The sequence below is a fragment of the Cydia amplana genome, chromosome 5 (genome assembly GCF_948474715.1).
Source record: "Cydia amplana chromosome 5, ilCydAmpl1.1, whole genome shotgun sequence".
NCBI lineage: Eukaryota > Metazoa > Arthropoda > Insecta > Lepidoptera > Tortricidae > Cydia > Cydia amplana.
In genome coordinates, this window is record NC_086073.1 from 11,930,544 (window position 1) to 11,957,340 (window position 26,797).

The 26,797-nt window shown below is 35.2% G+C and overlaps 1 protein-coding gene across 2 annotated transcripts; it reads right to left on the reverse strand.

The window, feature by feature from the left end:
* Window positions 1-37: 37 nt before the first annotated feature.
* Window positions 38-26,797, reverse strand: LOC134648492 (sodium/hydrogen exchanger 9B2-like). Of its 2 annotated transcripts, XM_063503013.1 has the most exons (11): window positions 26,657-26,797; window positions 17,724-17,790; window positions 17,383-17,486; window positions 16,362-16,599; window positions 15,483-15,652; window positions 14,826-15,040; window positions 14,377-14,548; window positions 6,502-6,656; window positions 4,715-4,879; window positions 423-609; window positions 38-137 (listed from the first exon to the last, which is right to left on the reverse strand). In XM_063503013.1, exons 2-11 carry the CDS (start codon window positions 17,738-17,740, stop codon window positions 112-114), a joined length of 1,449 nt encoding a protein of 482 aa, XP_063359083.1. In that variant the 5' UTR covers window positions 17,741-17,790; window positions 26,657-26,797; the 3' UTR covers window positions 38-111. The 2 variants fall into 2 exon arrangements, with proteins under 2 accessions (XP_063359083.1, XP_063359084.1); XM_063503014.1 differs by lacking the exon at window positions 26,657-26,797 and having other exon boundaries at window positions 17,720-17,790.

The following is a 26,797-nucleotide window of genomic DNA, read 5'->3' on the forward strand; positions in this document are numbered from 1 at the left end:
TTCTTTAATAGTGACCTTGTTTTATATTCAGTCCTAGTAAATGACACGTCTATGGTTGATAATTAAAAGAAGAGGTATTTCTTGTAATGAGATCCGAGGACCGAAACGGCGTCAGGGATTGTCTGCTGGATGTAACTCTGTAACAACGGATAAGTAATTTTAATACCTTTACAACAATTTGACAATGTTATACAATGGAGTATTTTATACTCCCTTGTGCTCTTAATAACTTTTTATTTTATTCTGTCTTACAACAATCGTATTACTAGTTATACTGACATGATTTCTTAGTAAAAAAACTGACAAAAGCGTATTACGTCAAAATCCATAGACTGAATGTTTCATTATAGAATAAGTGTACTATATTTATTGTTGTAGAGTTTGATAGATAGGTACATTATTCAGTTAAAAATAAAAGATACCCTCAGGAGCAACCCTCGAGTCCTTTGAGAGTAGAATTGGTCCTAAGAGAGTCGTGAGCCCTGACCCTAAAGTCGACGTTATTAGTATTGCAATAATGATGATATTTGAATGTTGCTCCGCAATCTTCTTGTCTTGGGCGCTGCTATCCTCCCATAGAGAATCTGTAGCCACGCGAACCAATACAGCCTGAAAAAATATTATCGTTCAGGGCATATCATTATTTACAATAATATATTTGAATCTGAGTTTTAGCAGCCTGTAGGCACGGAAACGGAAGAATACAACGAGTTTTTACGGCCGATTGCCGTATACTTTGTATTATTGATAACTAAATACGGAAATCAATAAGTGATTCTGACACATACCTACTATTAACTGTAAGTAGACGTAAAAAACCTTTGGAAATGGTTATGCTGTATTGGTGTTTTACACAATTTCTAACATGTTTTTGTTTCTCTTAAAACATACGGGTTTTAAGTGAAGTATGAAAAAAATATCTACAGATTAAATAAGCAAAGAACATAAAAATTCACCTTAAAATATCTAAAGAAAAATGTCAAAACTAAATATGAATAGAATCATGTACCGTCTTTAAAGATGCAAATAATCTTAATTACCTTATATCGCTAGAGAAATATGCATTAGGTAACTTGGGTTTATTGGTTATGTCATGGCGCACTACCGCACTAGTAATAAAGGACTTATAAAGGACTTTTTAAACACTGGTGCAAGTAAGAATAAGAATAGTTTTTTTAAAGTAAGTACCTATTACAAACAATAGTATTTACCAGCGACCTACACTATTCAATATCAAATGCATCATAAAATTGTTAACTGCATAACTGCCAATTAGTAAGTCTTACCTAAAATAACGGTGTACATTTCATGGTACTGTAGAATCCCCTCATAGAATGATAAAAAATGGATTCGCAAATTTATTATCATAGGTGGAGAAAAAGTCTCGTATATGTAGTGTGTTTTGCAGATTTAAAATAGTAGTTTATGCAACAGTGATATAATAAGGGTTCTTAAAATTCAAGGGTCGAAGTTACAAAACGAGACGTAGTCGAGTTTTGTAAAAAAAGACCCGAGAATTTTAAGAACCAATTATGAGCTGTTGCATACATTACTTTTTCTATGACAGCTGCAGCAAAAAAAAAAAAAAAAAAAAAGTTATTATTAAAAAAAAGAGTTATTATTAAAAAAAAAAAGTTATTATTTAAAAAAAATTGAGTTATTATTTAAAAAAAAAAAGAGTTATTATTGTAAATGAAAACATACCTCTTTCAATCAAGATGATCGGAACTTGTATCTTTAAAAAAAATAAAGCAGTTGTATTATACTCATAAGATGACTGCTAGCAGTCATCTTATGAGCCTATAGACAAAGCATTCAAATGACATTGCTTTAGATATCACTGTCAGTCATTTAATTGACACATTTAAGTGCTGGAGTAGAAAAAATATATATTTAAACAGTAGCATTATATTAGGTATAACATTTTAATTTTTGGTGATACCTTGTCATTGGAGCAACACATAATCTATCTATTTAACCTTTTCCACGCCGTGTCAAACACAAAAGCTGTCGCTCAGACGCCACATCATTGAAGTGTCAAAACTGAAGTTGAACTTTATGTATATGCACGTAGGTTGATGTTACTCTGTGGTCTGTGACCGATTAATCGGTCTTTGACGTTGAACCTACGGTGCGGATATATCGGTCATTGGCGTCCAAAAGGTTAAACCGATATTGAGTTATCTAATACAACGTCTTAATTTCAAAGATAATTAGTAACTTTGGAACTTAAAAACTTGATCGAATATTTTGTGACCAAAATAGAAAGACGTGTTTCGATATGAATATAAATTTGTCTAAGCAAAATACAGATATAAGTAGTGCAGAGCTGTTACTGGCAACGTTTCACCACAAGTAAATCAGTATAACTATGTCTCAGGCCTCTACTGCCGCATAGTTGTTATGGATTTAAAGGCCAAATATACTATGGACGTACTTGCAGATGAGCATAAAACGTTTTGTAAATGGCTGAGCTGTGAGTAAGAAGCGAGTGCCGCATTTAGGGTAACGCGACGATAACGCCGAGGCGCTGCCTTAAGTCTGTATTACTCGACCCTGCGCAATGCGGTTGAAGTTACGCGTCCTCATCTTTAATACACTTAAGTTATACTTGAGGCCTTTTATACAAAATTTGTTTAAATAGTATAAGCGACATAATGAAAGATTCTGTTTGCTTACTAAAAGTACTTACTTTTTGAATTTAAATACCTATTAAATGAAAACAAAGATATATGTTTTATGAGCTGAATCTTATTACTTTTTTTATGTACTTAACTCTTACTGTCTCATCCATATAAAATTCTTTACGTCCAAATAAATCATGAATTTTATATTATACTCGACTATATCATTATACATTAAAATTAAAACAGTCAATTTGAAAAACGGCCCATAATGGACATGGCACCAATAATGAGACGTAAGCCAAAAATCGTGCAAAATAAGTTAAGTATTTAACATGAGTTTTTAAACGCGCAGCATTGTATCATAATATTCATAAACAAGAATCATATAGCGGCTTAAGTTTGGCGTTGCTTGTTTTTTTCTGTAGATACATGCAGAAAAAAATCCAGCATTACTATATTAAGAGAAAATGCGACAACCAGTGTAATAGTTTGATTTGCTAATATTGATACCCGAGCAAGCGAAAGATTCCAAATTGGAACAATCAAGAGAGCCCTTACCAGCTGGTGTGGTGAAAAAATATTTTCTATAATGTCAATACACAGGGAGGAAAATGGGTACCTACTACGTTTATATGGAGAAGCGCTCGTCCACTATCGTCTGAATAGAAACGGCGCCATACTCTCTGTGTCAGGAGAAAAGTTAGGTGTCATTCATTAAATACGTCGAAAGCATAAAAGACGAACAGGACATTTAGGACATTCAAATTTTCATCGCATAAAGCGGTAGAAATTTTACGTGATGTGAAAAATCAAAAATGTCTCATGATTGGTACCGTTACTTTAGGTAAGTTTTTATTCGTCCTTATGAATACTATAAATTCACTATCTAGTAAAAAACGTGTCCAAGGAAACTTCCTACCATATGAAAAATTAGGAAACTTGGTCAAAAAGGGGTAAACCCGGCAGCAGGAAGTTAGAAGTGAATTAAATTGAAGTCCGTTGGCCGTTTGGCGGTTTATCCCGCACTAGTTAATGAAAAAGATCGCTTAAAAGTTATATTAGGACGGTGACAAGGCTGGCGCGGCGGCGGCGGGAGCAGGCGGGGCATCACTTGACTATGATTAATGACTTTCACATGTAACTAACGGACCGTTTACCATGCAAATATTGGCCGATCGATTTCCTGAAAACACCCGATTATTGTTAAATATTTATAGGAACATTATGCCGTCATGTTTTAGAAGGAAAGTGAAAGCAACTATACTTTTTGTGTCTAATAGGTATATTATACCATAGCCGTTTTTAAAAGGATCGACAACATTTTTGATATTTTAATCATTCTTGCACTGATACTAAACTCCAAAAATATATTTACACGCACGTCTCTAAGTCGCTGACAAAAAGGTCATATAATTATGTTTCTGGGACTTTGGCTTGTAAAGATGTTTGTGAATTCGACGACCATACGGACTTTGTACTTCCCTTTAAAGGATCATGCCGAATTTGGCCTACGATTCGATAAGCATGCTATATATACGATAAATTTAATAAGATTTCTTAGAATGTCATACATATACCTATTAGATTCCAACGGACACTTCTTAGTAACGAAAATAAGTTAAAGAGATAATTAAACCAAATCAACACATCCCACATTACATAGAATGAATTACATTTTATAAATGGACGTCTAGAGCCAAAAAAAAAGTATGGCAGCAAAATACTTTTCTACGACGTTCCTGTTGATGGTTATTACCATCACGCTCACTTCAGTAAATAAACAGAGGTCAGGGGTGTTGACTAATAGGAATTGTAGTTTTATTTCATCGCATCGGACTTATATAAATCCACCTTAAACTAAAGAAACTTTACAACTTGAAAATCGTACTGATATCAAATAGAGCAAAATGTGTGTACAAAATAGATCAAACATGAGAAAGCATAGATTCCGTATATCACTTAATTCGTAAAACACAACAAAGAAATGCTCAACGTAATTACATATTTCAACATAATACAGTAAGTATGCGGGTGGAGCGACTATTAATAAGTGCGATACGTGATAGTAATATTAATGAATATATCACCTCAACGATGGCTTTGGGTATCCAAGTGACCGCCACGAATAGGCTCTCCTTCAGTGACAGCTCTCCGGCAAGGGCTACCAGGAATGCCGTCAGCAACCGCAAGAAAAGGGCCAAGAAGATGCAGGCAACTATTCGCCCGAATTCTTCTAAGGTTATTTGTGATACCTGCATCAAATATCATAATAAAATTAGATCAACCGCAAACTAGTTTAAGTAGGTTTGTTGAAATAACATCGTATTTTATTATGACCACCTTTGAAAATACGAAAATAGTAAAAACAAGGCACGAAAATAACTCAACCTAATGTATTGATTAATGATTTTCACACATGGAGCGGAAATGTGAACCATTAAGAGCAAAGAAAGGCAACGCTACATCACAAGATTCACAAGCTTTCGAGATGTGGTTGTGGTGTTTGAAGTGTTGGTACTTGTCGGTATTTGTTCTTATTGCTGGAAAAACCATGTTTTAAAAATACAGATATGCTGTCTATAATCTACGAGTCACTTTTCTTGGGCTGCTTCAGCCGTTTATGGGAAGATGAGATGAAAGCTAGAAAGTTTAATCGTTATTGTAAATACTAAACTAATGTAAATACTAAACAATGCATAAAGTTAGGCACAAAAGTATAATGTAGGTATCTCTAGAGCCGTCAAAACATACAATTAATTATTTGTGATTTTTCTGTTTTGTGCTGCCATCGAATAGGATCCAATAGATGGTGGTGATTACAGATTAAATACACACAACACCAAATTCTTGTTTTTTGTTAGTGGATATAGTCTTTGTTTACGTAGGCATCTATGTGGATATTCAAATACCCCTATGTTGCTATCAAAAAGGATACTAGGACAAATAATGTGTTAACACCCGACCCGGGTGCTTTTTTTACTTTGTCTCCGGATAGTCATTGATAGGATACGACAAGACAGATTGTAAAAACGATATATATCGCAAAACCCCATACTACAGGCGTCTCTATTAATTAAGGATTCGTATAAAATTGCCATTTCACTGAAAAATCTATAATAATCAGCAAGATACTAGAAATTAAAACCGGCTTTGCAATCTTTATTTGAAGCTATACATATTAAAACTCGGCCAAGTGCTAGTCGGACTCGCTTCCCGATTATTCCATACCATCACACTTTTATTAGTTGTTGTGCAGTTTCATTTTTTTATCATAATTATGACGCGTTTTTATGTTTAACAGTCATACTGTACGATATGCCAAACCAAATTTACAATATAATAAACAATGACTGAAATGTAATGATGTGATATATTTTTAGAATCGGCTCAGAAAGCCCCTTCGTTTAATACCACACACGATAGGTTTAAATTTTTTTTTATTCCATACAAAAAAGGCGTCATAAAGCCTCTCCTTTTTTTGGTGCTTCGAGTCAATTTGATTCAAATGTCCTAAAGATCAATCGTACCGATTTTCATAGCAGCATTTTACTGAATTTCGCGGTGTACCGCTATCACAAAAATAAGTTAAATGTTTCCTTTTGTTTTTCATTAATTTTTATTTTTTTTGTTATAGCCAGTAGATAGAAAAACACGCTCTGAGATAATTTTACTATCTATATCTGTTCTTGAGATAGAGCTCGCTGACAGGAAGACAGAAAGATGGACGGACTGACGTCATCGTAAGGTTAGTAATAGAAATCCGATTGCCAACCTTCGGGTACGGAACCCTATAAATGACAAACACCAAGAGCGTTAATCTATCTAGGGGATATTTATAATTAGAAAATATTTAATTATTAAAGAATATTATTACCTCTAAATAGTAGCCACTGAGAGTGAAGAGCATTGGCTCGAGGATTCGCCAGAGGAGCTTGTATACTTCTGATACGGGGTTGTTGTTGATTGGCCAGCCGCGCCGATCCCACCGTGTTGCGGCGGTGACGGCACATACCATGATAGCCACTCCAGCTACAGAATATTTAAAAGACTGAAATTTTCTTCTAATAATTCTAAAGCTGATATCGTCGGTGCGTACAAAAAAATCGCCATGTATTTTTTAGCTACTTTACAGGAGACAAAAAAAAAACTGTTTATTTTCCTGTTTGTAATATATTTGTATGTATTTTTTTTCTGGTATGTAATCATCTGGTATATGATATGTAATCATCCTTAACACAAAAAAAGCTTTGTATTTTGTTTAAACGAACGTGTGATGCTTGTACTAGTTCCTAAACTTTGCTCGAAGTGCTAAGTCATCACTCGATCTCATGCATTTAAATTTCAATATCTATTAAAAATTACTCGTTAAGGCTTGGCGACTAGATTTGCAAGAAAAACACTGCAGCGCCACATACAATAGCAATAGCAAATACATTTCTCAATATGCATGTGTCTTGTTAATTATATTAATTAAAATAATTAATCAAACTGCAATAATTGCTAAAGGAAATTCCCTTGAAATAGATCTAAAAAAAAACTAACGTAAGGTCAATGAGGGCATTTCCATCATAGTTTTTTATAAGTTCACTTTGGCTGGTCATAACTACGATGATATTTATTTTTTAATAAACCTGATGGCTGTAATAGATTAAGCATTTATTTAGCTATATAAAGGTACTCATATTAAATTGCTAGTACTGCTGGTTATTTAAATATGATTTTTTTTTAAAGACATGTCAGTTGACGGATTTTTCCTAGGATTTGGGGCATTTCCGTCAACCAACGATTTTTCTTGGATCATGAGGTACAAACATATACGTCAAGTGAACAAATACCACTATACTCTTAATCGAAACTAAACCTTAGCGAACTCAATTTAAAGTTCATTTTAGATTTTATTGCCAAATATATTTTTTTGGGGCAATTCCGTCCTATTTTTAAATTCAGGGGTAATGAACATTTTTAAAAACTTTAAAAATAATATTTACTTTTTAATTTTAAATAATACAGCACAGATATAGGTTGATCTACGAAAGCTACGACGAATTTATATGATAAATTTTACAATTCAGTAAGAATATCGCATCACCTCTCATGAATATGAGTTACACTTAAGTGAGTCAAATCAAAAAAGGTTGGCAATATATGAAATAGGGAAATTCCGGCACATGACGATTTTTCCCTTTTCGTAATTGACGGATTTGTCCACTCGCTAATTTTGTAAACACAAATTTTAACCACCCATAGTTTCTCACCAATTGATTATAACGTAAAATGGATAAAGAGACCGATAAATATACATATCGAACAATATAATAAACATACTCATTAAGACCAAACTTACATCGTCTCATCCCAACTTCACAAAACAGAGCAGCATACTCAGCTCGATATCGAGTTCGGAGCGCACCTGAACTTTTAATAGCGTTTTTTTTTTCATTTACTGGCGACTAAGCGCTATCTGTTTTTGACTACTGGTATTAAATATGCTCTCTGCTTTATCGATCGAGTCAGCAAGTGCATACTGTTGTTAGAATAGCCACAAATGTTGTTGGACGGATTTGCCCCGCTGACGGATTTGGCTACCCTGATCTTACACCAAAGTTTCATAATTTTATTTAACCTATTAAAGTACATTGAGGACTAAGTAAAGTAAAAAAACTTTTTGAAGTGAAAACTTCTTTAGCGGCGTTGTGCACTTTTTGAGGTGGGGAAAAAATGTTAAACTCGCGAGAGCGACGTGACCGTAAGACGGACACGTGACCTGATCGAAAAACTGTTACATGTAATGTCATTGAGTTATTCTTTATTGATTTAAATGCCATCTAGCGAGTTTCGCTCTAACTGGTATTAATATAACTCGAGTGCTAACAGTGATGTGCTTAGGAGTTTCAAGCAATGCGACGAAATAACGCTAGATGGCGTTAACCTCAATTCAATTATACTGCATTTTGCACTAGTCATTGAGTTTTCACTTCTGCCGGCACTCCCTGAGTGCAACCCGTTGTTTTTTTTAATGGTTTTTAGTATCTGAACTTCCTGTACATGCAGTATCTTACCAAAACATCGGCAAAGAGTTCATTCTACAGCCAGAGCAAATCAATAAATTTGCGCGTTCGAAATGTTAAGATCGTGTTGCGTCTAGGCACAGGGTTGAGAGAGAAGAAAAGTACCTATGAGGCAAAGAGAAAGTCGAAGAGAGTTATAATCTAACTAGCAACCAAACCGTTATAGTATTTTTATGTAACCGTTGTTTAAGAGGGGTCAAAAAAGGCGAGTGGCGTGAGTAACAATTTGAGGCGGAGCCGAAAATTGTTAATAAAGACGCCACGAGTATTTTTTGACTCAGTTAAACAACGTTGCATACAATACTTTTTCTACGACCAAGCACTTTGAAAAAAATATTTCTCATTCAACAAAAATAATACTTTAAACAAGTGGAATCATATAGGACATATATGTAGGTAAACAAACCAAAAGTATACAGCTAAGATACGCGACCCGACCACCGCGCCCCGCGCCCCACGACCGGTTGGTCAGCGACACCTTCTTGTAGCTCATGAGGCCCTGGTACTTGCTCTTAGTTAAATTACAATTTTGGACAGTTTTTTTCTCGATTTTGGCCACAGTAGCCTATGGAGACTAACAAGCAACGCTAAGCGGTGTTCGTAGTCTATGGATCTTGCTATATTACGGGTGTCACATGCGCGTTTCTGACTTCTGAAGCAATTTTATTGTTTCTACTAGTTAGTACTCATATGTCAGAGATGACAATTAAAATTAGGTTGGTAACATTTCATACAATATTTTTTAAGTGGTGATTACACGAAGTATCGTAAAAGTACCAAAAAGATACTGCGTGTATGCACAAATACTTTTCTGGGGAATAGACTAAAGACTTGTCTTGACAACTATAAGATAGGGGTTTAAAGGTGTGTGCACGACCCTTTAAATGACAAATAAAAGTACGGTAGTAGAAAAAAACTATTAACCAAATTTTTACTCCGAAGCTCCATTTCATAAGCGTAATGTTGCAAGCCTAGCTATGAATCCTTTGTCTTCATCTGTCATTTTGTCTCGTGTATTTGTATGAAAGGGATAAAACACAATTTAACTAATTCAGTCTCGTAAAGTTTTATGAATAAGGGGGTTAGTCTGTACTTAGTCTGTCAGTAATTTTTTTTTATTGTCAATAAATGGTATCATAATTTTGCATTATTCCCTATCTCTAGACTTAAGTATAGGTATGCCCATTTTTTTTATTACCACGTCGGTGGCAAACACGCATACGGCCCGCCTGATGGTAAGCAGTCAACGTAGCCTATGGACGCCTGCAAGTCCATGGATTTTTTTTATTGCAATAAAAATAAGTAAAAATGGCATTCTCTACCAGTAAACCATAGGGCGAAACAGAGATCATCGAACGTGTACTCGCTGTGCATCTCGATGTACTGAAGTAAACCATAAAATAAAGGCTTTGTTTATAATGTTCCACTTTTTACCGATCTTTTTACGAATTTTATGTCATATAGTTTTTATTATTCCTTTCTAGCCCATATCAGTACATACTTAGAAGGGTATCTAATACATTTAAGTAGATAGTAACTTGGAGCGGCCTTTTCTTTTTATTTCTAGAAAGATGATTGCGACGTCGGTATCCTTTTAGCCCTCGGGCGCAAGGAAAGTGGTTAGATGCAGTTATCTTGCGGATTACGTAGGTGTATACTATAACTATACAGGATGGAACCAGTACCTATAATAGCCGCAAATAATTGAAACAACTTAGAAAATGCACGCTGTTAAGAAATAAAATGGGGATTCATCCGTCTCATAGATTCGGAGGAAAAAAATAAAATAGTTTTGGGGTTTATCGGATATTGCGGACCCCCAGGGGGTCGGAGGGGGTTGAAATGTTGTGCAAGTATTAGCTTCTTAAAAGGCATCGTTTAATTATAGCTTCGAACTTAAAGCTCTGGGGGCAATTTTTCAAAGGCACATACACCCTTTAAAGGGCCATAGGTACCTACTGTAAAACGTTGTACGATACACGTGCGAATAGGCACTCTCTCCCTTCGGCCGTGTCATTTTAAAGTGAGAGCGTCAATTCGATTCTATGCCGGTGGCTATGTTCTTGTAACTCTTAAAAAAATATTCAAATGTGTGGGCCGTTACGGCATACATACATGCAGTGTTGGCCGAAAGTTAATTGCAATTGACCATTAACCAGTACAAATTGAACCGTAAACCGTAACGGACGGTCACAGTTTACGGCTCAATTTATAATGGAAAATGGACAAAAATTGACAATTGCGTTAACGTTTCGGCCAACACTGCATACATGCACATACATGTATCATCTCACTACGCGTTTGGCTTATCCTGCATTTTTTTCTTGGGCGGAACGAGGTTATTAACGCTTCATTCCTGGCGTACCTAATACTCTTGATTGAATTCGATTGAAATGAAGGCTGACTAATTATTAAAGTGGCTCTTCGTCTTCGTGCGATACTTAGCACGATTGTCTTTATGTAACAATTTTAACGGTTTACAACGCCACTATATTTTTATGTAAGTTATGAATATGATATTTTACTAAAATTGAGGGAGTAAATAAATTAACAAAAAAAAACAACGGGTTGCACTCAGGGAGTGCTGGCAGAAGTGAAAACTCAATCACTATTGCAAAATGTCTGCATCACTATGTATAATTGAGGTTAACGCCATCTAGCGTTATTCTGTCGCATTACTTGAAACCCCTAAGCACATCACTGTTAGTACTCGAGTTATATTAATACACTGAAGTAACAGCTTTTCGATCAGGTCACGTGTCCGTCTTACGGTTACGTGACACCTGTTACGAGTTTAACATTTTTTCCCCATCACAAAAAGTGGACAGCGCCGCTAAAGAAGTTTTCACTTCAATAAAATACACAACAAATAAAATTATTTTATTAAATATTTTTATCCGGCCTTCACCACTGAAGGACTTCGTCACTTTTTAGGGTTCCGTACCCAAAGGGTAAAAACGGGACCCTATTACTAAGACTCCGCTGTCCGTCCGTCCGTCCGTCCGTCCGTCCGTCTGTCACCAGGCTGTATCTCACGAACCGTGATAGTTAGACAGTTGACATTTTCACAGATGATGTATTTCTGTTGCCGCTATAACAACAAATACTAAAAACAGAATAAAATAAAGATTTAAGTGGGGCTCCCATACAACAAACGTGATTTTTGACCGGAGTTAAGCAACGTCGGGCGGGGTCAGTACTTGGATGGGTGACCGTTTTTTGCTTGTTTTGCTCTATTTTTTGTTGATGGTGCGGAACCCTCCGTGCGCGAGTCCGACTCGCACTTGGCCGGTTTTTTTGTTTAATATAAGATCTATTTCAGTTTATAAGAAATAAAGTGGTAAGCATAGAATAAGAATAGACAAGAACAACTGTCAATCTTCAAAAGTGCGACCAAAAATGAAATGCAAGTGTGTGCGTAAATTGTCTATGTGAGATCAAAAATAGTGATGTCATGTTACAACATATTAATAATCTGTCGGTGTTTGATTGCTTTATCGACTACTTTTTCAAATGTATTATTTTAAACGTTAAAATTCTACGACATTATGATGTATAAAATAAACTAGAGATGCCCCGAATAGTGGTTTTGGCCGAATAACGAATACCGAATATTCGGCCCCTCTCTCGGCCGAATACCGAATATTCGGCATGACATGCGAACATTTTGAGTCACAATTATTATGAAACCTGATCGCTAACAAAGCTCAACGTTAGATGACCAGCTAAGATATATTTTTGTTGAAAAGCATTAATGAATAGAGTCAAACAAAACAGACTCATGATAAAAATGAAATGTTTTTTAATCAAGAAATGCTCAAAAAAGGGTCCTCGTATTTACCAACTTTCCAAGAACACATTATAAATATTCCTACATAGTTTTTGGTTATTTTTATTGTGCAATTTTTCTTTTTAAGTAGGTGCAACAGATATTCGGTATTCGGCCGAATAGTAAGCAACATTCGGCCTAATACCGAATATTCGGCAAAGTGTCCGAATAGGCCGAATACCGAATAGTAGCCGAATATTCGCGGCATCTCTAAAAATAACACCTGCCCTAGTAGCACGGTCGCATTTTTATCGTTTATCACCATGTCTGTCACGTTCTAACAAGTATGTAAATGCGAAAGTGACGGGCATAGTGATAGTCGATAAAAATGGAACCGTGCTGAGCCCGCTGCACTGCGTGCGCTATCAAAATCGTTACAGCCTTATCTTAGTCTAACTCTTACTGTGTTGGAAAGTGAAGTTTAAATTTACTGCTAAACACCTGCACCTTCAAAATGGTATAACAATCGTTATTATTTGAAGTCGGTTATAAAGGTTAATATCTTAGTTATGTCTTGTGAAGAAATGATTACATAGCTTTTAATATACCGACAAGTTATTGATACTGTCATCTGAACATTTTGTCAAGCCCTAGCGTAAAGTAACAGTTTATGTTTTTACACAATATATTTTAAATTATTGAGTAATATGATAAAATATTAGCACACAAAGGAAGAAAAACTTATAATCAACTGTATAAACCGGCTTCTTACACTTTTTATGCTGTTAATTTGACAAAATATCGTTAAGAAAATTTCGCTCGGAATATCATTATTCCTCTGAAATGAGTATTTGCTAGGTTTATTTGGCCCCGTGATACTGAAATCCGGTACACTACAAGACACTATCTTCATTGTATTACTTTATCAAATAGTTTTCTTCCGAATTTGTGTATATTTTTCAAATTGAAAATTACGGTGATACGCTCTTGGCCGTCCGCGGCCGTCGTCAAACTCAAAAATGGTCACGCTTTCTCATTTGTAGTCTAACTCTTTCGCACTCGTGCGATGTTCATATACGTGATGGCTTCCCTTTCGCACACTTCAGCTGTCTGTCAAGCGCGAGCGCGAAAATGACAAGTCTGTGGTGGTAAGGGTAAGGTATTCGAATTTGGATATTTGCTCTGTAGATGGCTGATGTCATTATCACTGAATTGTCAGCCGTCAACTTTGAGTTACCGCATAATAAACGGAACCCCAAAGTGCCATCTACATTTACTGTTAAATTCAGAGCACGAATTTGTTTTAGCCTTTACAAATCTATTACAATTCAAATTATTCTTGGAATACTTAGATATTTAATTTAATTTATTTTATATTTTTTAGTACTTATGTAATGTTTGACGATCATGATAAGAAGATAAGTAAATATAATTTTGACATTGAGGCAAATTTATAGTGTAATTTTTATCGTTAATTAAAGAAATCTAATCTAATCTATTCGATTTTACGGATAATTTATACAATAGGGTCAATAGGCGAGTGTAAGACCTAATGATCTGTATCGACTGTGGAATAAAATAGCGAGTGTTTTTCTTTTAATTTTAGTCGGTTCGATGCCCGGTCGAGAATTTAAAAAATCTTTGAATGCAGTTACCTATGTTTCCTTTAAAAAATTACAGTATGTTTCTTTTTACGCAAAATGAGCTAACTTAAGGTTTGAAGGCACTTTCCCTCCAGGGCCCATTATTTTTTACATCCTGTATAGAAACTAAATATGTTATGGTTTAAATTGGTCTCTTAACAAAAATGGTGGATCGTATACATATACGTAATGCACACGAACAACTTTGCCCTGCCTCTCTCATAAGAGTTATTAAGTCGGATAATATATGAATATCCGCAGATACTTACACGTGCCGCCCCATCCAATATATCCTCCAACGTAGCTGAGTAGAAGACCTCCGGTGAAAATTAACAAACTACGGATGGTTGGTGCGTAAACATCTTTCTGGTCCGGCAGCCAATCCACCAGAATACCCCAAAATACGCCTAGTACTATACCAACTAATATGGCTAGCAGCGCCTGAAACAAAGAAAAATTCTTAACGATAAAATGCAAAACGTTTATTTTATTTGTAAGGTAAATGTACGTCCAACTGGCTCTTATGCAATTGCAGTAAAGTTTGAAAATTAATTCAGAAATTGTTAAAATAATAAAAACCTACATGCATGCCAATTTTTATGCTTTCTTCCGAATGGGACTATACTTTAGAAAGTTAGGGAAATGAGCTGGTCTTATTCATTCATTTCTTATTTAAATCATTGAGTTACTTATAAATTCCTTTCATTTTATACATCACCTTTACAACTCTGTATGCCAGAGGGGATGCGACGAATATGGCACTATTTATGACGCCAAAAACTCCTTCAGTGACGGCGGTGTCCAGTCCACCCGCATTGGCCACGAGACTCGCCACCTGGTTCTTAGTACCTAAGCCTCGCCCGTGAAATGCCATGGCAGTGGGTACTATTACAGCTGGAGATACAGACGATAATATGGCACCTAGGTGGAGACCTAGAAGAGAGCATTCGATTTAATTTGATCTGTGTTTTTTTTTTAAATAAATATTGCCTATAATCGATTGACGAATCTATCCGACTTCTGAGAAAGTCTTAAAAATCATTCACACCGAGGTTAAAATTATTGTGCGCAATATGCCACTGTAGGCATTTAATATTACTTTTTGTTAAACTTTTAAGTAGGTACTGATTACTACGACAATGGAATGGTCGCATAGGGACTACCCTATGCGACCATTCCAGATTGAGCACAGCACACAATTAATTCTCTAAAAGTAAAAACGACTACGTAAACTATCATCTCAAGTTTGAAGGTTGCCCTTATATGAATTAGTTTTAACACAGGATAATTTGTCGTATATATTTAGATACATACAAAATATAGTAGAAGTATTAAGTAGCTAAATTGTTTGTATTTCCTTTACACGCGAACTCACCCCAATACCAAGGATATTTGAGAAGCACATGGGCAAAGACGGCCGTAGACAAACACTCTACGATCCAGGGCAGGGTTGCCAATGAGAAAACTTTTACCGAATTATATTTAATATATTCCCAGTTCCAGCTGAGAGGCCCCTTCGACAAGATAATCACGGGATAAATCCGCCTGAAACAAAAGAATCTCCTGAAGCACTCTTACTCTAGCAGCATAAACCCCGAAAATTGATTCCTACCGGCGGTTATCGAGATCCCAATTAATTGTTTAAGCATTCGAGAAAATAAAACCTGTTCTATTGTTTTATGGGGAAATGAAAAGTACTTTTGTTGATTAGAATTTTAATTAGCGCTCTTAAGTACCTATTCCCTAAAGTGGAATTGTTTTCCTGCCGTAAATAAATCCGAAGAAAATATAATTGGGTAGGTATGAATAAAAATGTCGGGATGAGTAAGCTTACTGTGTACAAATTGTGATTATATTCAAAGTCCATTAATAAGTTTATCATTTTCATTCTTATGTAGGTACGTATGTATTCCTTCAACCTAGGCGAACCCTACACGTCAATAAATATTGTGATAATTATCATGATATTTATTATGTATCTTGGGCCGGATAACAGCACACCCTACACCATCAATACGGATCGCGTCAGTACGAAGCGTTCTTTGTACGAGGCAGGTACGCGATAATTATCAAACGCGACACTACGCGCAAGATAAATATCACGATCCAGGATCTAGGATCAGATCACAAGCATTTCCAGAAATCCAGCGAAATATTGTGATCCGTCAATACACTACCCTACACGTCAATAAATATCGTAATCCGTCAATTTGACGGATCACAATATGGATCTTGCGTGTAGGGTTCACCTTACCTTAAATGATAATCCAATGCATCCGCGGCAGGATTTTGTAAATAGTTCTCCGTTCCCAAGTTTCTATACAATGCGCCGATTAATGTCATTCCTACGACGGGGTTCAGGGTGGTGTATCTCTCCAGAGTGTGGCCAGTGATGTACCCCGCCGCCACCACGCTAGCCATCTTGAACAGATACCCGCTAGGGAGCACGGCATCTCGCAATAAAAACCACGAGCTCCCCCACAATGTCACTCCTGAAATATTTCATTTAGTATACATTCTACTCACGCCGTCACTGGAGATATTTTTGCTACAAAAAATTCTGGATGTTTCTGTTATTGCACTAGGTTTATTCCAACATTCCTACAGGGGACAAAAAACGATCACTAATTATTACATTACATTACATACTGATTGTATTTCCATATGTTTTATAGTTCATTATAAGAAGTTGATTGTCTGTTGATCCTAATCTAATCTCGTCTGATCAATCACGGTTTTATATTATACTAATATTTATATAAATTTGCTACATCATTATAATAATGTACCTAATATTTTTTCAGCGTATCAGACGTATGAAATCAATTACAAATACGAAATAAATCGGCCACGAGCATGTCGGGCCATGCTGAGTGTAGAGTTCCGTAGTTACAATTCTGTCAGAATAAGCTAACCCAAAAATTGGTTGTTGGATACTTACTCGTATTCGGTTTAAAAGACCTATCAAACGATACCCCACACCAATGGCTTAAAATGAAAAAAAAAAAAAAAGATGTACGTACCCTAAAAAATTTTTTTTTTCAAGTTTTTATTTTACCTGTCGGTCGCCATGCATGATGTATGTAACCATGAGAAATTGCAGCTAGAAAGCACTAACGATCACAGACCAAAGCCGCGGAAGGACGGAAATTATAAGGGTTCCTAGTTGACTACGCAACTCTAAAAAAAGGCATGGCATATTGCTTTCAACTGTTATACATTTTATGACAAAAGTCTTCTGTTACAAAAAACATTGAAATATGTAAAGTACTTACCGCATATAAAAACACCCAGGTATTGTTTCAGCTCCGTAACAGAAGGGGCCGCATTGACTAGCATCCCAGAGCCTCCTTTACTTGCATTGTTAATATGCCCACTCCTATGTAAGTACTTATATTATATAACATTATACAAATAAATAAATTATACAATGTCTAGTTACATCAAGATACACCACAAGAAATTACACTAAACGGGAACCTAATTAAATAAACGATAATAAATATTTGAGAAATATGATTAGTGTATAATTATCATTTTTGCAATCGTAAGGAATTAAATCTGTTAATACTATTTAATACATTTGTAAATATAATACAAATTAATACTTACTCACGTTTTGGAGCGTTCCATCTCAAAACATGTCGCGTTATTACTCCGCGTTACATTGACGTTTCGTTTGCCTGCAAGTTATTCTTTTTATTTGATGTAGTAAATATATATCTAAGACATCTCAACATTGACGCATAACAAAATGATTATTTGCATGAAAGAGTTGTTTATGTATGTTCTAGTTAATAGTTAGTACATAATGCTAAGGAACCCGATTCAGATTTAACATTTTGTTACCGTTTTGATCTTATTTTGATACGATCTTGAAGATCGCGCACTTATTGGTGCGACATGCGAAATGAAGTGAAAGTCGTGTGTAAGTTGCGCGCCAATCACCAAGACGATCGTCAAGGTCGTACCAAAACCAGTTCAAAAACATAACAAGTTCTTAAATCTGAATCGGGCTCCAGGTCTCATAATTTGAAGGTTGTATGGGTCAATTTATATTATGAGCATTAATTTCACAAACAGCTACTTATTATCGGTGTAGGTTTATGTAGGAACCGGAAATTACTTGTGCATATTCATTTTATTTTTTTATCTTTTGTTGTCTAACTTAGCGTTGGCTTTTATGAAAATTGAACATTCCAGAAACACTTCGGGTAAGTTCTTGTGATACAGAATATAGATTCTGAAATTATAATCGCACCCCTATTAGACGTACTTTACGCCATTAACTAAAGCGGGTCTAATGGCATTCGTTAGCAGATGTGCATAACGCCAAAGATCTTGCAAACTTGTGCCTCCTGCTCTACTCGTGAGGGTTTGAGAACCTGCTCTTTATGAATCACCAATTTACCAAAAGTCAAGAAACTTTTGATTACTAGCTAGTTCATCATTCATCAAGAAATAGGTATCTATCTATCTAATACCTTTAAACGAGCAATTCTTGTTTATTTATATATATATATATATATATAATAGGATCTCGGAAACGGCTCTAACGATTTTGATGAAATTTGCTATATGGGGGTTTTCGGGGGCGAAAAATCGATCTAGCTAGGTGTTATCTCTGGGAAAACGCGCATTTTCGAGTTTTTATATGTTTTCCGAGCGAAGCTCGGTCACCCAGATATTGTCGTGTTATGTGTAACATGTGAACAAATAAAATATGCCTTAATCATATCGACATCTATTGACAGTTTTCACTGAGGGCGTCCCAAATTCACATAAAGTGGTCATATTATTTATGTATTTGTAAGCCACCGTTCATTAAAAATAAAATTCTAAATTTTTCTCATTTGTTTGAGTTTAATTGGTTGTTCACATTTTGCAAACTAATGCTATGCACCAATAAGGGCACTAAAATATACTTAACAAAAGATACGCTTCAAACACACACGATATTAGTGGCTTTATGAAAATGCTTTAACTTAAATCCCTTCAGTGGAAGATGCCAATTATTTTACAGCTCTTAGTCGCAATAAATAAGTACGTAAAAGAGATACTTGCCAGTTTTACGACTATCGCCACTCATCTTTCCATAGCTTAAATACGAACCGTTTCGTACATACGCTATCACTTTTGCTTCACACACACTAATAAGTACTAAATAGTATAATACTTATTAATCACTCAAGATCACAACAACTCAACTCAGTATAGTCCGTCTCTAAGCGGTCAGTATAACCGTGTGATCTCGTTTAACGTCCTTCTAATAATAAATTTCGTCGCATGCGCACTGTGTTCAATTGCCATAATTGAAAATACATTAATCACTTGATGTCGAAGTCATCAAGTGAGGCAATACAATTGAAGTAGTTTTGAAAACAGCAAAGAAAGTTATTCAACATGAAGTGTAACGACACGGAAGGCGCAAGGTTCATATATGATGTTGCCTTGTATGACACATTAATGCAACACTGCCCACATAACATAGCTAACTGTGCCTTTACAATTTTTACTTAAGTGCCTATTTCTTTTTAAAACGTTTAATGTTGCTTTTATATCATTGTTCGATTTCAACTTTTACCGATATATAGTATGCCGTAGGTATTTTCATAGTTAAAACTAGTTTTCCGTAAGGCCTCGGTTAAAATTAGTTTTCAATAGACGATGCACATAATTAACATAAAAAAGCTTGTTTTTCTCTAGTCTGTTCTAGTGGAAACGCGATTTCCCTAGTCAGAACTAGTTTTAACTGAAATTAATTTATTTTGAATAATTAGTGAAATTTTTCACTAACTAAATATTTAGTTTTCACCAAGGCACTTTGCGAAAACTGGTTTTAACTAGGGAAAATGCGTTTGAATTTAAAACGCGGTGCGGTTTTTACGGTTACATATATACTTAGGGTCATAAATGTCACAATATTTTAATTACATGTATAATTTACTTATTTGAATTGTCTATATATATAACCGGTCTATTTATGAATAATAATAATCTTCAATTCAATAAAACTAATATTATAAACGCGAAATAAACTCTGTCTGTCTGCTTGTCGGTCTGTTACCACTTCACGCTTAAACCGCCGAACTGATTTAGATCAAATTTGGTCAGGAGATTAAATGAGGCCCAGGGACGGACATAGGGTAGACAATCATCATTATTCCATGCAGACGAAGTCGCGGGCAGAAACAAGTTATTAATAAAAAATGTAACACTGATGATTACTTGAAATAAATAGGCACTCTCTAGAAGTAACATTTATAGTGTTAGCATTCATTCCATGCCTTATTTTGTGTAATTTAGCTAGGTATCAATTTGTCCTGTTCAACGTAGGTAGGTAAGTCGAGCAATAAGGCTTCTTGTACAAATTTCATTACTTTAATGGTTTTGTGCAATTATACCTAACGATGGCGGCTTATATGTATAAACACAGACGCTACGAGTATTAGGCGGTAATGCTACTCCAATAGAAACACATTTTCGAAAAATATGTCTGCGGGCTAGTTGGCGTGGCAATTAGACGCAACCACAGACATATTCTCAGGGAATGACCCAGATAATGTTTTATGGCCATTAGTGAAATATTATAAGATGGCATTTAATCACAAAAAATACAACAAATCCAGACAGTTTACTCCGTAGTTTCGCTAAACTTAACCTTAGCCCAGGTTATGGCTCCTCTACACGATGGGCCAACGCCGGCCACTCCAAGGGACGCAGCCATGCGGTAGAATGAGATAGCAATATCACTTGCTCCCTCTAACGCATAAATGCGTCCCTTGGAGTGGCCTGCGTTGGCCCATCGTGTAGAGGAGCCATTAGAATTGTCTACTTGGCACCACTTCAGTATATGTATGTATTATTAGTTTTCAGCGACAAGCGTCTGTTTAAAAATAGTACGATCTCTCAATTTAAATGTTTGTTCTTTTTAACTGAATTTGTGCTTGTTAACAGATTCAAATCACAACTTGGAAGGAAGTATAAATTTAAAAGTGCAAGAGGCAAATTCGAACTTACATTTTGATTACAAAACATGTAATGCCATTTTGTTATTATTCTCGATATCATTCACAACTGACAATAACAATATAAATCCCTGACAATCTATCATGTGTAATTTTAAGTTGTATATTGTGAGATAAATAAATCATACCATATCATATCATATCATTATCGTATCATTTTTATATCGGAATGTAAGTTCGAATCGGCCTCCAATTCGCAATCGACTCTGCTAGTTATTAAAATGCTCGTCGGATTTCTGAACTTTTGTAGTCAACCAATTGATTCCTAGATCCTTGTCGCTTTAACTACTAGAACAGTTATATGACATACATCACTCAATAACCACTGTCGTAGAAGATAAACAAATTGGATAATTATGACAAGGTTCAATAGTAGCCTAGGAATCATCATATTGATTATTCATAAAAAATAACTTCTGAAAAAAACGTACTTATATCATAATGATACCACAATAATTATATATATGTATATTTGTATTTAGTTTATTTTCTTAGAGTAGGAAAAGTTTAACGATTAAACTGTTGCATATTCTAACTATAAACGAACGTAGGTACTATAAACTTGTGGATACGGTACATTCAATGCAAACAGTTGTAAGCTAGGCAGAGAACCTAGATATCTCATAAAGCGATATGCCATTTCGCTCTGTATTAATGGATATTTGTTCGCCAAGGGTAAAAGATAGCTTTCAGCAGTGCAACAACTTGGCGGTCTCTAGGTGCACCAGCAAAAGGAAGTCATTCCGGCAGTAAACAATAACGCACGGTCGGAAGCGTCTTTCACGCTACACCGGCTTCAACCAAGTTGGCAAACGCGAGCCTCTAAAGAGCGGGCAATTTGCGCTGTAACACCGCCGGATACTGGCTGCTCATTAACTATGAACGCCGTCATCAAGATGCTTCTTCAGCAGAAAAAACGGCGTTTAACAGTAGCACTCTCCTCGAATAAACGCTCCGGCTGCGAGGTGCTTTTGAACGCCCACCGCTACAAAGTGCATATAAATTGCACTGCGAAATTGAAGCAGAGATATGAAAAGGGACGCCGGGGTAAACTTTTGAAAGACAAGCTATGGGCACTTTAGAATCCGCAAGCACTTTAAACGGAATAAAAAGAAAGGCCGAGATGTAACTAGTTATTACTTTTTTCTAAAGCATTTTAGAGTGAAAATAATAATCATGAATTACAAAAAGATAAACTGTTGTATTGACCAATACTTAGTTCAAGAATTAAAACGTGGAGTGGAAGTAAGTATGTATGTATATTATATAAGTAATAGGCATATTAGAATACTGGATAAAATGTTTTATTAAATTCATATTTTAGCATACTTTCTTTATTCCAAGTATCGCATAAATTGTGTGTGAACACATTGTATACATTGTGTAGGTACACAAATGTATGTATATTACATATTATAAGAAGGCCTCTGAAATCATTTATGAGCTGTCAGAGTCGCTGTAGGGAATGTTTAATCATATCCTCATGAAACAAGACGTACAATTCCAGTTCCCTTGCATAACATCGCAAGGATGTACCGGCAAGTACAAAAATTTTAATACTTTGTGCTGAATAACATAATTTATGTCAACCGACAATCCGGTGTCATCTTTGAACGAATTCTGATTGATCAAAAGTACCCTAAGTGTCCTCCGGCTGGTATTTACATAGGCGACCAAGCGGAGCACATGAAATGTTATTGATTTCGAAAGTAGTTTGCCTGTAGGTGTAGGTACTTTGTGAATCTTTTGTAAGCCTTGTTGAGGTGCGTGCTCTATGTTCAACGAGCGATGATATCCTGTGATATCGAAAAACTTTGAGTGTTTACCTGACTTGTGAGTTTATTTATTTTGCTTTGGCCTGGTTAATAAGTATTAAATAAGTAGGTATAAGGACTCTAAAATAATCACGGATTGATTAATGTAAAAACTGGACACGACGCGCGTAATATTTAAATAGTATAAGTAGGTAGTTGTCAAGTTGTTAATAAAGTACATAGTTTTTAACAACTTAGCTAGTAATCATGCCTAACAATTACCTATGTGTTGTTTGCGCAACGGCTTTTACGTCCATTATAACTACCTGTTAATGGCGGGCTGCGGGTCATCTTTAAATGTTTAAAGAATGTGCCGTACGGGGTGCGCGAGTCGCAGGGTCGGTGGGAACGGAACCGCCAATTAAAGGTGCGTTCGGCGGTCGCTCATTGTTTCCGCTCTTGTGTTGCGTCGAGTAGGTACACAAAATAGCCTGGAAATGTTCATATATCTTATCGGAGGATATTTAAGACGATTGTGGAGGGCCCGCGCGAAATCACCTTTACATCCAAACGTAGGCCTCATTTTCCTCTCTGGATATTATCATTATTGAAAATGTTTTGACGTAATTTGTTGTATATCAACCACAATTATGCCCCTACGTTTGATTATTTTCGAATTTCTAATTATTATAATAGACGCATTTCAAAATTAATATACATCAAATTATGTAAAATATTTACAAGAATGTCAATATCCAGAGAGGAAAATGGGGACTATGTTTGTATGTAGAAGCGGCCGTGTGACTGCTTAAAAAATCGTAATATTTCATAAAATAATTTGATTTGTTCCCTAGTTGTATGAATTAAAATATTATTACATGAAAGGTATTTCTAATGTACACTCCGAAAGCTCTTAAATCAAAACTATGCAAATTAGGCGCCACAGTGTTTTGCTGAGTTAAAGAAATGCAAAGTGTTGAGGGGCAAAATTTGAGGCTACGCTATAAACATTAACATCGGTTGGTTTCACCTGACGCGGCTTCGCCCGATTTAACTTTGGTTCAATCCCGAATAATAAGTTGCTAAATAATGTCAGTCGTATTATATTCCACTTTTGATATATACTTCTTGTATTCATGTAGGTACTTACGTCCTATCCATCCCTTCCCCCAACCCTTCTCCCCATTCCTTACTATTTGAAATAATAACAAGAAAAATCTTCTTAAAAACATTTATGCTTAGGTACAACGTAAAGCAAATTGGCAAAGCATGGTAAACTAATTCACGTAATCTGTCCATTTTTTTTACTTCATAGTATATATGTCCAGAATGAACATAACTTTAAACCCGAGCTATAAATGTTAACATAAGTACAGTTAATGTATTTTTAATGTTCACAAATACACATATTTGAGACGAGTTTACCTACGTAAAGTAAGTTAAGGGGTGGAAAGCTAAAAAAGTGTGTTCATTCTCACTGCGATAAAGCATTACTTGACAGAAAATAGGTAAATAGCGACCAGCGGTATTGCAGTGAATTCAGTCGAATAAATAGTTACCGAAATTTTCAAGTAAACCTAAATTTGATCACCAAATATATTATATTTAACCGCAAACATGTCAAAGTGAATAGGTAAATAAAGGACCGACTTCCAAATCTTTATTCCCTCCCATTTCTATCAAAGATAATAACTAAATATACATATGTTATTCGATATTTGTGTGAACCAAATATACCTTGGCTGTATTAATTTGAAATGTTTCGTAATGTGAACGTACCTTTCGGGGTTATAGTTCGAATATGAATAGAGGCATTTCTATTATAGCTTATAAATATTCGCAGAAATCCTTCAGGGTATCGGCGACTCGCAGGACCGCCAGGGGTTAGGTAAAAGGCATTCATATCAAAGCCTCATCATTTTTCACATTCTTTGTTAGATGAAAACTATTTGGAAGAGGTGTACTTACCTTTAATTAATGCCTACAGTTCATATTTAATACTAAAATACTTTTCAAATAAAAAGATTACCAACAAGTGTTGACACATTCCCTACCTAGGTACTAATATTATTTATAAATGCGAAAGTAAACTCTGTCTGTCTGTTACACTTAAACTGAACCGATTTTGATGAAATTTGTTATAGAGATAAGTAATTGAGGCCGGAAAGGAAATGGGATAGTTTTTATCAATCATCATCATCATGCCACGCGGACGGAGTCGCGGGCAGAAGGTAGTAGAACATATGTGTGTCATTATAATAAAAGAAATATACTTTACTACTTTTGTAATTTATTGATAACGTTGACGTATATACGTGTGCTTACATAATAAGAATATCATATTAACGAAAAAATGGTCAAATAAAAAAGGGAAACTATTGATGGTGGACAATGGTCGTTAATCTAAGTGAAGTTTACGATATTTTGGATCAGGCCGGCTGTAAATCGTGGCGCTCGGAACGTGCCGTCTACAGTCGCAGCATCCGAACCGGCAAACATACTAAATTCGTAGATTATTCAGAGCTCGCTTTCGCGTAACGTAAGCAAACGCTGGCCTTTTTAGAACAGAATGTAAGGAACAGGTTGACTTTCGAATTGGTACTAGCTTAGAAAATACCGAACAATAATATACGAACATTTTTTATTTTTTGTACATACTATCTTATCGGAAGGTAATGTACGGATCTGATTATAAGATTTATAAGTAATATCAATGTGATTTTCTTTTCTTAAAAGATTTACGTGTCACTAAGATTTGTATCGTTGAAATAATCTACTTAAACGTTAACTAGCAATTAAGAATTATTCTAAATTAACCTAAGTATATTTAGCAGTAACACTTATTCAAGCGTTTGTAGTTCAAAGATAAATGTTTCTTTAGGTCATATCACCAATTAGTTCTAATTAAAACCAACTAAGTATCGTTTTAGCAAGACACTAAATTGACTGTGACAGTTAGAGTAATAAAGTGTCCGATTAATGATGATGTCGTCATACATATCATGTGCGTGATTATTTAGGTACCTTTTTCTTTATTTTCGGACCAAATATTTTTAAATATTTACTTTATCATTCTATGAAAATAGTTTTTTAAAGGCACCTATTTTATTAGACTTTTTAGAAAGCCATCGGCATTGCACACCATAGAATACTTATACGATTTATTCATTATATTCTTAAAAAATACACGCCAACATTAGAAAATAAATTATTATCGACATAACATTTGTCAATGTCGAAGAAATACATAACAGTAGGTATAAAAAGTTTTATCAATAAGCCATTTTCTGAGTTTTTGAGTAAAAGCAAAAAGGAGAGTTTAGGTGAACGATAATATTTTTAATAAAATATTGTTTTAAGTAGGTATACCTACCGGAAAAGATAAAATTAGAAAAAAATTGAGATAAATTCTAATGCAGTTTGTTTTCAATGTTTAATACGGTCATCGTCATAGGTAACTCGCCTAAAACTACTTAATTTGAAATTCAAGGTCAAAAGTAATTAAATTCTAACAAGTCTCAAACAGCGGTCTAAACCAAGTCCCACCACGCCTAAGAGCCTTCACTCTAATTTTAGAATAAGTGCTATCTAACTTGCAAGCTGTTTGAAACCCGCAGTGCAGCTAAATAAGTAAATACGTGGGCTACAATTCAACTTTATAAACCAGACTTAAAAGTTTAACCGTAGCATTGTGACGGCATAAGTATGAAGAGTTATTTACATTTATTATGATATAAGCTGGTGAGTATCCGGTACCTATTACTTACCATGCCAATATTGCGTTTATTGATTTCCTTTAATGTGGTCGATATAAAATTCACTTATAATAGTCAAGATATCGAGAGCCAACGAATCACGTGTCATTTTGTTTTTTATGCTCTTGTATATTTTTATTAGGTACTTTTTCG